At 36.4% G+C, this 13532-nt stretch overlaps 1 protein-coding gene across 3 annotated transcripts in view; it reads left to right on the forward strand.

Annotated features, from left to right (window-relative positions):
• magi3b (membrane associated guanylate kinase, WW and PDZ domain containing 3b) overlaps nucleotides 1-13532 on the forward strand; it is a 115222-nt gene that overhangs the window by 64698 nt on the left and 36992 nt on the right. For all 3 annotated transcript variants that reach the window (XM_079883134.1, XM_079883133.1, XM_079883135.1), the window contains exon 2: nucleotides 3107-3223. In XM_079883134.1, the coding sequence (XP_079739260.1) occupies nucleotides 3107-3223 (117 nt within the window). The remainder of the gene's footprint in view (nucleotides 1-3106; nucleotides 3224-13532) is intronic.

Consider the following 13532-nt stretch of genomic DNA (forward strand, 5'->3'; position numbering starts at 1 on the left):
TATATTATACTGTATATATATATACTGTATGTATACTGTATATAGCATGCACTGGTGAAGCATTACTATGGCCATGCTTAAAAACTGCATTCATCTCCAAGTCACATTAAGTCATCAAGCCATTAAAATGCTGCTGATATCTGCTCCTCATGTCAACACTATGATAATTCCTGTTTTATCCCTGTCAAAATAAATTAGAATGATGTGATATTTCAGCTTTTCGTGGTTGGTAAATCCTGCTTAATTCAGGACTTCTGACGGGGACACCTGCCTTTCCACCCAAAGGTTATGACACATAACGGGTCATGCTGTGTTTATGAGGAGATTATGGTGCTTTATGAGACCTGGCAGCATCGCACAGGGGTGAAGACGAGAGATTATGGGTGAGGGGTTTAGTGGTTTATGGCATCTGTCTGCACACATTCACACTTTCCTTCTTAAAGGGGTCATGTCATAAATTTTTTATCATTATAGTTTTTTCGCTCGTGGTCCCTTTTTTCCCCCTGTTGTTCCTTTAATGGATTCATATTACAAGGAATAAAATTTCCCTTGATCTTTTAAAATGAAAGAGCTTGATGAACTATGAAAACATATTGTAGCTTTCAAAACTCAAAACTTTTCCCCAGCCCAAAAACTCTGATCTTAACAGTTTGTGCGGAACATTTCAGTGTGGATTGTTTTGTGATCTTTTTGCAATGTAATGCAAGCTGTTTGTTGTCTATACAATTAAAAACTATATTTCACACAACAGCAAAGCTGCAAGCTGGTGTGTGAGCACTGAAATGCACTGTTTATAATTTCCTATGCAAAGCGGGGCTTTCTTAAAAGCTACAGTGGAAAATTATTTTGTTCAGAGAGATGTAAAATACCAATGAAAAACTAAAACATGACTGTATACTATGAAAATGCCCTCTTTAAATATGAAATCAGCAACTCCACTTGGCTTGACCATTTGCTGTCAGATTCAATTTTTTGTACATCTTCTGCTAGTGATGAAAAGACTTATTTCTGCAAAAGATCGTACTTCTCACTAGATGCATCAATGTATCGGCCAATAATCTGTATCAGCCGATAAAAGCAATTATTTTCACTATCGGCCATCAGCCAGTTGTTTAAAAACAGCCGATGATCTGGGCCGATTATATCTGATGAGTCTGCAACTCATACTGTGTGTGAAGAAAATGTCCCTTATGTTTAATTTAGGGCATGTTAATGCAACAATAACGCATTAACAATTAAAAAAAAGCAACGTTACCTTATGAATCACCCATAGTTCAAGCCAGGGTTGCCAGGTCTGCGGTTTTTCCCTACACCAAACATTAATTGTTGCAGGTCTCCCATCCAATAAACGCAAAGAGCTTTGTGCTTTGTTACTTGTGATAAGAAACATAAACATTTGTCCATCTTTTTACAAAATTCTAACAATAAATGGCATTTTGATGCTCTCAGATGTGACGTGACAGCCTCACTTCAAGTCTTTTCTTCAACTTTAATACAAGTTATAGCTTGAAAAAAGGTATGTTGAAAGATATATGAAATGAATCAAGTCTCAGCGTTTCAACTGCAGAAAGACGTCACAAAAAACAGCTTGTGAACAATGTGTTACTTTATGTTGCATTTACCTCAGGAAAGTTTTCCAATGTTCACAAATCATTAGTTAGCTATAAATAAACAGTAGAGAGGAGCTTAGTTAGAGCATCATTTGTTAATGATATATGTGCGTTTGAATAAATTTGCCATGAAGATAAGTGTTTATGAAAACTATGTGCAACTGAGTTGCATACAAAGATTTCAGTTCTTCTTTGAGTGTAATTATTTTATCTGAAAATTAACAGAAGTTGAATATAATAGCTCTATTGTTAATTTTAACCTCTAATATTATAGTAATGTACCAAATGAGAGGTTTCCCTGTATAGTTTGCTGCATTATTTGGGAGCGATTTTTTTTTCCCTTAAGAAAATCAAACTATCGGTATCAGCAGATATTATTCTGAATAATCGGCTACAACGAAATTTAGTATCAGTGCATCTCTACATCTCACCCAACTTCATTGTTTCTTGTTACAAATCAGATTATTTAGATCGGTTTTGCGAATGAGTTCAATCTGTTCACTTAAAAAGATCAGATGATCCGTTCACTAATCTGACTTTTTTTTTTTTTGTGGAAAAGATGCAAGAAAATGTGATTTCTCATATGACCTCTTTAATGAAGTTGTGCTGTTGTACTCTCTCTCTGTCTCTCTCTGTTTCCCTCCATTTTCCACCCTCAGTCTTTTATCAGCAAACAACCTCCTTCTTCCCCTGCAGAGCAACTTTCCCCAACTCTCTGTGAACTCTTTCAGAGTTGCGTCTTTGGAGTTTGGCAGAAAGAGGGAAAGCGAGGCTTTTAAAAGTTCTGTGTGTAGGGTTTTCATTAGGTTTCACTTTTCACAGTTGCTGCTTTTGACACTGTGTCAGCTTGTTTGTGAAGTCTTTTCTGAGTTAGCAAAGCTTATAAGAGACTTACGCCGTGTGTTTTTGTGCAGCTGGCTCTCACATTGAGTGTGCGTGTGTATGTGCAGAGTGAGATGTCACTCTACTCCTAGAAAACAAAAGAACAATTGGGCACTAATACAAAGTACTTTTTGTGCTACTTGTAGGAAAGCAAAATCACGTATGACATATTTCAGATGTTTTCCTAAGCAGCAATGAGAGTAACGCCTTCCATTTTTATGCTACTCATAAATGCCACTCATCTCATGATTTTTTTATTTTTCTCCTGTATTTTTTGTTAATCTCTTAAGGTTTCACAAGATCTAAACAATGTCTGAAACTGCTCATGGTTTCAGTAAGAAATGATCAGAGCTCTTATTGTGTCAACATTTGTCTAATTTTTAGAGGCAAACATCTGATTTTTTTTTCTCTCAGTTTTATGCTTAAAAAAACATAAGTGAGAATCCCATTAAGTCTCCTTATCCTTTGAAAGAGCATCCTCAGAGCAATAATGTATCTCTTTTGGGAGTTAGTGTGCATTATAATTCCAAGCTTACCTACTTCTGTTTCCATAACCTTTGAAAGGATTTATAAATTTCCTTTTGCCTTTCTCTCTTCTCTCTCTCTCTCTGCAGGTAAAGTGCTGAACACTGATTTAAGGCATTATCTTAGCCTGCAGTTCCAAAAAGGATCAATCGACCACAAACTGCAGCAAGTGATCCGAGACAACCTGTACCTGCGCACCATTCCATGTAAGACACACATACACACCCAATCTATTCTTTTTTTTTAATTAATTTCTTTATTATGTACTTATTGGCAACATTGTTTTATACAGTCAAACCAAAAATTATTCAGACATCAGATATAATTTTTTATATTGATTTGATATTTTTTTACTAGTGGGTTCAGGACACTATAGTTATTTTATGTAAGTGAGGATAGCAAAATAAAGTAAACTGTGATAGATAATACCCCAAAATTCTTCATACAGTGGACTACCAGTAAATTTATTAAAAAAATTGGACCAAACATTATTCAGACACTTTGACCTGACCATGTTTTGCTTTAGTGTTTTTTCTTTAATTGCTAATGCGACCTTTTGACACCACAGACTGAACAAAATTAAGCATTGCTTGGTAATTGGTTGACCTAAATTGGTATTATCTAATTGTGTACTTAAATTTAACAGCTGACAGCTATTCAACCTAATTCATTTGTGAGACAGTCTAACAGAAGAATGGCCAAAACCAGTGAAATATCAACTGACGAGTTCTTGTCATATGTTATTACCATTTTCTAAACTATAGCGAATAAACTGTGATAATGAGAGAAATGTTGAAGGTGTCTGAATAAATTTAGGTTTTACTGTATAATATAATATAATATAATATAATATAATATAATATAATATAATATAATATAATATAATATAATATAATATAGGGATGCTTTGCCCAAAAATGCTAATTCTGCTTGGACAGGATTCTCATTTTTGGATCATTGAAGCATATCATGAAATTTAAGAAGAACATATGTTCTCTCCATCTTTCTCTGGCAGTCTAATTATCTCATCTTACCTCTCAGTGTCCATTTCTCATACTGGTGTGTTTATTAGTGTAGTTGTGAAGACAGAGGCTCTCGAGAGGAGAGCCCTCTGCAGCACAACACCAGCTCTCCTCTGATGCGCCCCGTGAGATGTTTACTGTTCCTCTGGAGAGTTGTGGAGTGGGTTTCTGAGAGCATGTTTCTTCTCCAAGCAGTAGCACACTGCTCATTATTTTCTCATTCAGCTAGTTTGTTATCCCCTATTTAGTCTAATTTGATAAGTGACAGTGACAAATGTGTCATAAAACACACTGAGGGGGCGAATTCACAACGACACTTTAGCAAGTGATATGTCAGTGATATTGCGTTTTCTATAGGCTACTTATTTAAATATATTTAAGTATACTTAAATTTGAAAATATTGTTCGATTTTAAGAATTTTTTATTAGATTTTTTTCAATAAAAAGGCCGTTCTTTAATGTCATTCACCATCGTTTTGAGACTCTTTATTATTATTATTTTTTAAAGGTATCGGTTTAGGCACCGGTACCGTTTTAAAAGTATCGTTTTGGCACCGGTATCGGAAAAACCCCAAACGATATCCAACCCTATTTTCTAACAAAAAAATAACTGAAAAATTTTGATAATTCAGTTTGATATCTGATTATGGTAACGGTTTGTAATGGTTCTCAGTTTAAAAACGATCCGTACCGTTCTCCACCCATGGTTCGGCACGCACTTGCACTGTGGTTCATCTCAAATCTGACGACTCATACGCATATGGTTTGTTTAAAAAATAACAATGCGTTAAACAGACAGACAGAGTTAGGCTAATGCATGTTTTTGTAGATGGATACACATTCCTCTAAACTTTGTTCAATGCGCTAATGCTCTTTAATTGTATACTCTTAATATGACGCCGTCATCACCCGGGTGTTGATAGCGCTGGTGAGACCTGAACTGCACATGTTCCAATCTGTTTATACTAAACTAATTTAAGCCTTGCCAATTTAAACATTTAAAGAATAATCGAAAGATAACTTGCTGTGAGAAGATTTGTGTGTTCACTCATCCGAAGCACACTTCTCAAGACAACTTTTGTAACTTTAATAATGATTATTCTTTAATTTATACAGTGAAGATTATATGTAATGTTGTTTTACATTTGATTACTTTATTCAATTTCTGTACCTGAAAACTACTGTTGAAAGGCATGTTTATTTTGTTTGTATCTTTGCTCTATTGTATTTATTTGTGCTGTTGCTTGTAGTTTGATTATTTGTTCTTATTTTCTATTTTTATTTCGACAGTAGTCATTTTTCCCTTAGCACAAACTGAACCGCACCGAAACCATGACCTTAAAACCGTGATAAAAACCGAACCGTGAATAATTTGAACCGTTACACCCCTAGTAGATACTATGGGCCCTATTTTAGCGATTTGATACGCAAGTATCAAACGCAAAACGCAAGTAACTTTGTGGGCGGGTCTTGGGCGCTGGTGCTATTATACCGGCGGGATAAATTACTCTTGTGCCCGACGCAAATCTAAAATGGGTTGGTCTGAAGTAGCTACATTACTCATAGGTGTGGTTTGGACGTAACGTGAAATAAACCAATCAAAGTGTCATCTCACATTCCCTTTAAAAGCAGGCGTGCTTGTTCCATGGCGGATTGCTATTATAACGGCGAATTTGCCAGGCGCCCGCCAGGAGCGGTTCACAGCCGAGGAGACCGACGTTCTCGTCAGGGCCGTAAAAGACAGAGAAGTGACATTGTATGGGGATGGGAGAAACCCAACCAAATTAGCTTCGGTTAAACAGGCGTATAATAATTTGGGTAAATGTGTAAGCTAGATTTATGCCAATTTTTTTCACATCTTCATGGACACCCTGATTCCCCTAATATTTTTCCTTGTAATTATGTATGGTTTGCAAAAATGGGAACTGCTGCGTCTGTGTAGATGAGAGAAGCAAAGTGTATGCGCGTTGTGCACATGCTACATTATGGCCAAGCATGCACCATGAATAATGCACCACTGACTTCAGACTGGGTTTTTCCTGGTGAGTGGTGGAATTGTTTTCTGAAACTGCAAAATAGCACCAGGGAACGTTTGCGCCGGAACACACCTCCTCTTTTCGCTGAACCGCCCCCGGGAGCGCAAGTTCATTCCCTAATTTACCGATGTGCGTCTGTGGAGTGAAAATAGGAATGATACATGCATAGGAATGATACAAGTCAATTGCGCTGGGTGCAAGATAGAGCCCTATGAGTAAAAACAGTAAAAACATTGTGAAACTTTTGTGAAATATTACAATTAAAATAAAAACCAGTTATATTTTAATATATATAAATATACATATATTTGTGATGGCAAAGCTGAATTTTTTAGCATTACTCCAGCCTGCAGTGTCACATGATCCTTTAGAAATCATTATAATATGCTTATTATTATCAATGTTTCTTAACATTTTGTGTGGAATTTTTTTTTTTTTTTTTGAATTCAGCATTTTTTAAATAGAAATCATTTGTAACATTATAAATGTCTTTACTGTTACTTTTGATCAATTTAATGCGTCTTTGCTGAATAGAATACCATTAATTTAAATAAATTATACTTATTAATTTATTAAAGCAAAATCTTCCTGACTTCAAACTTTTGAACAGTAGTGAATATAATATTTGACGAGCTATATCATAAGATATAGATTATGCTTTGGAGTGTAGTAAATGTTCAGCTAAATTAATACTCCAATAATTTTTTCCATACCTCTAGCTGTTTCTTGCTTCTTGTAGCTCCTGTCACTCTAAATTTTCCTCAGACGGATTTTAGTGTTAGAAATGAGCAGCAAAAGTTTATTTTTAACAATCCATGATCATCACGATCATCACCAGTTTGCTTTGGCACATTCCAGTACAGATTTTTTCTGTGAACCTGTCACAACCTAATAAAGACTATTGCAAAGAGGCTGTTACTTAATGCAGCCCGAGGAGGTGCAAACCATATTAGACTTGACAGCAAACGCACAGAAAAACGCCATTACTCACATCACGTGTAAAGAGGGCGTCTGCATAAACGTCTTAAAGGCACAGCAAATAAAAAAAAAACAAGCTGTTTATTTTTAAAGGTGAAAGAGAAGGTAGAAAATGGTTGTAAAAAAGAAACTTTGATATTATAATTGGGTTTGAGGGAAGGTGACCCATTTTAACAACTTGAAATACAGCCAGCGGAGACTGTTTAGTTGTGCATTTTATCACTGGCAATAACCGTATCAGCTTTTATATCCCAGCTGTCGAACTGTCTAATAATAGACTTTTTGATTAACGCATTTTTGTTTTATTTCTAAATCCGTTGAAGTTTAAAAAAGAAGAATTAATTAAAAATAATTCCCCATTAGAATGAAGAATTACTCTTTGATGTTTTTGGAAAATTGGAGACAATCCGAATTAGCATAAAATGACAAAAAGAACTTCCATTGGTTGCCATTTTAAGCATAGCATCGTCTTCTCTTGTCCTTAGGTCACTCTGTGCTTGGCCTAGTTACTCTCTATCTTTTCTCTCTTCTCTCTTTAACTTAGTCAGTAAATTATGAGAAGAGCCGGAAACGGCAAAGTAAAGAAAAGAGTAAAGAAGGGAAGAAATGAGGAAAAAAGTCCGAAAAGTAGAGGAAAATGGGAGTTGGAGGAAGAGAGAGCCTCTAGTATTTGCAGTCACAAAGCTGCTTTATGGAGCAATGAACAAAAGTTCTTAAAAGCTCCTCTGATGGAGAGGAATAAAGAGCAGCCTAAGGTGCCACTCATATCCCTTCTCCACCAGAATGTGCCGGGGCAGGTGGTCGCCCGGGGGATCTGTGGACCTCTTTCAGAACGGGCCTGTGATTAAACTGACTTCAGAGGTCAACAAAGATGATGGCTGTTCTTACATAACCTGCTTACAGTCATTGTTTACAAGTCTTTGGGCTCACAAGAGTTTCCACTGCGTCAGAGAGCACTGCAAATGCATTCATTTCTTCAGAGGCGGTATGTCGCAAGGACGTAAAGGGAGTTTGCGGAAGAGGCGTTGCATTATGCAACCAAAAGTCTGGAATAGTTGAACATTCTCTGATTTGTTGAAAGACAGTCAAATTCCCTGACTGATCATTTTAAACTGGCTTGGGGCCAATTGCTTAAACTTAGCCACTATGTTAAGACTGCGCCTTAAGAACTAGTTTGACCAATTAGCATTTAACCAAGAGATAATCAATCCAACTTTTCCAATTCAAATTAGACTGATCTACCTTTTTATGTAACTGACTTTAATTTAGATGACTAACTTTCAAGACTAGTCTAAGCAGTTTATGGAACCTGCCACAAGTTCTATGTAACTAAGTCTATTTGTGACTTTTATGTAACTATGATATTATCAATTGGATTTCTATTTTAGTTTTTACTTGAAAAGCCATTGCTGTCTCAGAAAAACATCAAAGAAAGACTGAAGTTTTTGGCAGAATATGGGAAGTTTGATTCTGAGTGGTTCAGCAGAGTTGTGTGGAGTGAGGAATCACATTGAAACATGAGTTGCATGGTGATGCTCCAGAGCAGTGTCTTCGAAAATCTGCTGAGAAATATAATAATAAATTCATCTCTACCAGAGTGAAGCATAGAGGAAGAGGTGTCATTGTGTGGGGAGTCTTGCTAGCTGCTGCATTAGTGAGCTACTTCACTGTGAAAAGTCATTTAATGCTTTGGAGTACAGGAGGATATTGCAGAATGGCTTGCTTCCCACTATTGAAAAGTTGTTATCTAAAGAGGAATGACCAGATGTTATAAGACAACCAAGAGGTGGCTTGAGAACAAGTCCACCAGGCTCATGTTTTGACCTGGTCAGAGTCCAGATTTGAACCCTATAGTGAATATTTGGTCTCACGTTAAACTAACTGGAAGACATTGATCAACTACTACTCACCGTACCGCTATTGGACTGCTTAAGCTTCATCCTCATCTTCATGGTTGTTGTCTACCTGCAATATACTTACCTTGAATAAACGTCTGTTATTGTTTCTCACTACTTTTGCGAGTCTTTGTATCCTGACACTCTTATTCTCACCAAGGGTGCATTTATTTGATCAAAAAATACAGAAATATTATTATGATAAAAAAACGTTGCTATTTTAATAATTTATTTCTGTGATGCAAAGCTGAATTTTCAGAATCATTGCTCCAGTCTTCAGTGTCACATGATCCTTCAGAAATCAGAACACATTCAGTCTGCTGATTTGCAGCTCAAGAAACATTTCTTATTGTAAAATATGTACAAAATTTTTTTTGCTGCTTAATATTGATGCTAATGAGAACAGCATTTATTTGAAATATAAATCTTTTGCAGCATTATAAATGTCTTTACTGTGACTTTTGATTAATTTAATGCATCATTGCTAAATGAAAGTTTTTTTTTTTAAGATTTAAAAACAAGTTCATAAAATGTCAGAACAATCAACTCAATTTACACATGATTTTTGCAAAAAAAAAGAAAAATGGAAAGGGACTAGAAAACCTGTGCAACAGAACACATTTAGCAACATCTCTTCTTCTCTACTCCCTTCTTTATCATTATGTTATGGACATTGAACAAGGTAACCCCTTTTAACCTCCCCAGTAGATATTCACATCTATAACCAGCGCTGCTGTTTCGATTCCCTCTTCTCGTGGCATTTACACAGTTGCTCCCTAAGGAAAATGTAAAGGAGCCTGTTTTTAATATTATTTGCTCTCAAGTTAGAGTCAAGTCTCCGCAGACACTTGACTCTGGCATTTCACTTTGCTGGATCTAATGTAAATGTCCTTTAAATGACAGTAGAGCCTGGTGGCATTTCCTAGCACACAAACGAACAGAGCCGAGAAATGTCATCTTTTATTTTTGGCCTTTTATTCGTAAGAAATGCCACCCTCAGGTGTCTCTTATGAGGATTTTGCTGCTAAACAACCCACCTCTGAAATTAGGTCCAAATGTGTACTGTTTCTGTTTGATATTTTTGGAGCAAACACACTCACGCAGGCTTAAACACACAGAATTAAATTTTTTTTATCTTGGTTTAGGGGTAAAAAAGCATGCATGCTTTTGAGTTGATTGGAGAAATAGTTCACCCAAAATTCTCATCATGTTGTTCCAAATCCATATTACTGTTGTTTGTTGACACAAATGAAGAAATATACAGTGTGTGTATAAGGAGATTTGTGGGATGCACATCCAGGGCACGAAGCTCCCGTTCCACCACATCCCAAAGATGCTCTATTGGGTTGAGATCTGGTGACTGTGGGGGCCATTTTAGTACAGTGAACTCATTGTCATGTTCAAGAAACCAATTTGAAATGATTCGAGCTTTGTGACATGGTGCATTATCCTGCTGGAAGTAGCCATCAGAGGATGGGTACATGGTGGTCATAAAGGGATGGACATGGTCAGAAACAATGCTCAGGTAGGCCGTGGCATTTAAACGATGCCCAATTGGCACTAAGGGGCCTAAAGTGTACCAAGAAAACATCCTCCACACCATTACACCACCACCACCAGCCTGCACAGTGGTAACAAGGCATGATGGATCCATATTCTCATTCTGTTTATGCCAAATTCTGACTCTACCATGTGAATGTCTCAACAGAAATCGAGACTCATCAGACCAGGCAACATTTTTCCAGTCTTCAACTGTCCAATTTTGATGAGCTCGTGCAAATTGTAGCCTCTTTTTCCAATTTGTAGTGGAGATGAGTGGTACCCGGTGGGGTCTTCTGCTGTTGTAGCCCATCCGCCTCAAGGTTGTGCGTGTTGTGGCTTCACAAATGCTTTGCTGCATACCTCGGTTGTAACGAGTGGTTATTTCAGTCAAAGTTGCTCTTCTATCAGCTTGAATCAGTCGGCCCATTCTCCTCTGACCTCTAGCATCAACAAGACATTTTCGCCCACAGGACTGCCGCATACTGGATGTTTTTCCCTTTTCACACCATTCTTTGTAAACCCTAGAAATGGTTGTGCGTGAAAATCCCAGTAACTGAGCAGATTGTGAAATACTCAGACCGGCCCGTCTGGCACCAACAACCATGCCACACTCAAAATTGCTTAAATCACCTTTTTTCCCATTCTGACATTCAGTTTGGAGTTCAGGAGATTGTCTTGACCAGGACCACACCCCTAAATGCATTGAAGCAACTGCCATGTGATTGGTTGATTAGATAATTGCATTAATGAGAAATTGAACAGTTGTTCCTAATAATCCTTTAGGTGAGTCCTTTTCTCACTCAAACCACTGCCTGCTGCTGCTTCTGATTACTTTTAGAGGGAAAAGCTGCCCATAACTGCTGGTCTAGGATCAGTTTTCTCTGTAGTGATAGTATTTTGGTGAAACATATTTGGCAAACGATCCAGTGTGTATCTGTATTTGCGCTGGAGAACTTCAAAGGTTTCTATTTACAACATGGTTTGCAGCGTTGAGCTATAGAGCCAATCACAAACATATCTGTTGATTTTTTGAACGCAATGGCCAATCAGAGGTGTTTAAGTTTAAGCACTGAACAAAAACTCCAGGGTTTTGAGCGGTGAGTGGATTCTGAGTTCTGCACACTCGCAAATCCTCTCATTATAACAAACAATTATGAAAATAAGACATTGTGTACATTGTGTAGTCAGCTTCACTGATAGTAACAAAACTTTGTGAGATTGCGATGAACTAAGATGAGTGTCGGCTTTTTAGTAAGAGGGAAAGTGCATCTCTTAGCAGGGCCGGATAGGGACAAAATTGAGAAATCTCACACTCATCCAGGCCATCCCATAAAATTTTTTTGGAACCACGGACAACCATATTTTTTGTATGGCCTTCACATAAAAAATTTCTAAATCCTTAGGCTGGGGCCATGCAAGATACTGTAATTACAGTTTTTTACAACCACTAGGACACATTTATCAATAGGTAATTTTTCAAAACTCTTCACAGTTCTCCTACCAACTTCCAACTTGGCACAACAGTTAATTTCACATTCAAAATGCACTAAAACTACCAAAACACTTCAAAAACGTCACAAATCAAGTAATTCTTCCAGAACACTAGCAAAGGTTTGCACCAACAAACACACTTTGTCAATCATAAAACACAGACCTAAAAAGCACTAACAAGAGACAACATTAAAATGTCTATACAAAACAAGAATGACAGCTGTCTACTGTTCAGAATTCACTGCAGTATATGTTACATGATCCAAGTTTATTATAGTACAACATTTTTTCCCTTTTGTACAGAGGGTGATGAAATTGAAAGACTAACACTAGTGTAGGTGTTCAACTCTTTTTGCTTTGATGGTATTTTATTTTTTAGATTCCGATATATTTCGTCTTATTATGTTAGGGTTTGAACATAAATTTAACAGTTTTGAAGAGTAAGTAACGTGCAAATTGACCTCACTTCCATTTTCCTTTTTCTTCCCTTCATTTCCCCTGATATCTCTGTCTGATTTTTTTTTTTGTGTGTAGCTACTTTTTTTCTCTCTCTATTTTTCTTGCACCTGTCACTTCTTCACCAGCAGTTCTACTGTAATGAACAGCACTGTCTCAATCTTGTTGCAAAACAACCACCTCATTGTAACACAATCTTAATTTATTTTAGGTAATATCAAAGTATTACATTAGGACAATGTGTTGTAGTTGTTGTTGTTGTTGTTGTTTTGTCTTAAAAAGACTTAAATACCCAAAATTTAACAAAACTGCATTTCATACAAATATATTTAAAATAATTTTCTAAATTGCCTTAATGTAAAAATTAGTACAATAATAACTACATCATGCTTTAGAGAAAAATCCTAATATTTAACATTTTTATTGCATTATTGACATTATTGTATTATGATTTTTAATAGTTCCCTAGTTCTCTCCAAACACACAATATATCGATGTGAATATCTGTCTGCTAAATTATTACTGTAACTTTACAAAATATAACAATGATGAACTTTAGCATACATTATTTTGAACTATGATAATAATATGGGGATGCTACTGCTAAAATTTGCTAGCGGTTTATAGCTTAATTAAGGTAACGAAGAAAAAAAGTAGCCTATTTAAAGATGAAACTAACCTGCACTTGAAGCCCTGAACAAGTCAGTAATTTAAAAAAAATCGTAGCGCTGCCAGTCAAGACTAACCGATTCATGATTTATTAGCGATTTATTATCGAATGCAGAAATCGGAAATGATAATTTTAGTACATAGGGCAGGCAGTAATATATAATTATATATAGGCCTGTATTAAAAAAAAAAAGGCAGCAGGAATTCTCCCAGTGCTCCCAATCCGGGCCTGTCCTTAGCCTTACCATGGAGTTGGTTCACCCTCCGCCTATGATTATAGATCAGCTTGAACATCCTGCAAAATATCTACTTTTGTGCCTAGATGAAGAAAGAAATTCATACAAGTTTGGTACAACATTAGTATGAGTAAATGTTGTCTGGGCTGAGAAACTGAAGGGTGAAAATATAGTATTACTATAAATATAA

The sequence above is a fragment of the Squalius cephalus genome, assembly GCF_949319135.1.
Source record: "Squalius cephalus genome assembly, chromosome: 10".
Taxonomy (NCBI): domain Eukaryota; kingdom Metazoa; phylum Chordata; class Actinopteri; order Cypriniformes; family Leuciscidae; genus Squalius; species Squalius cephalus.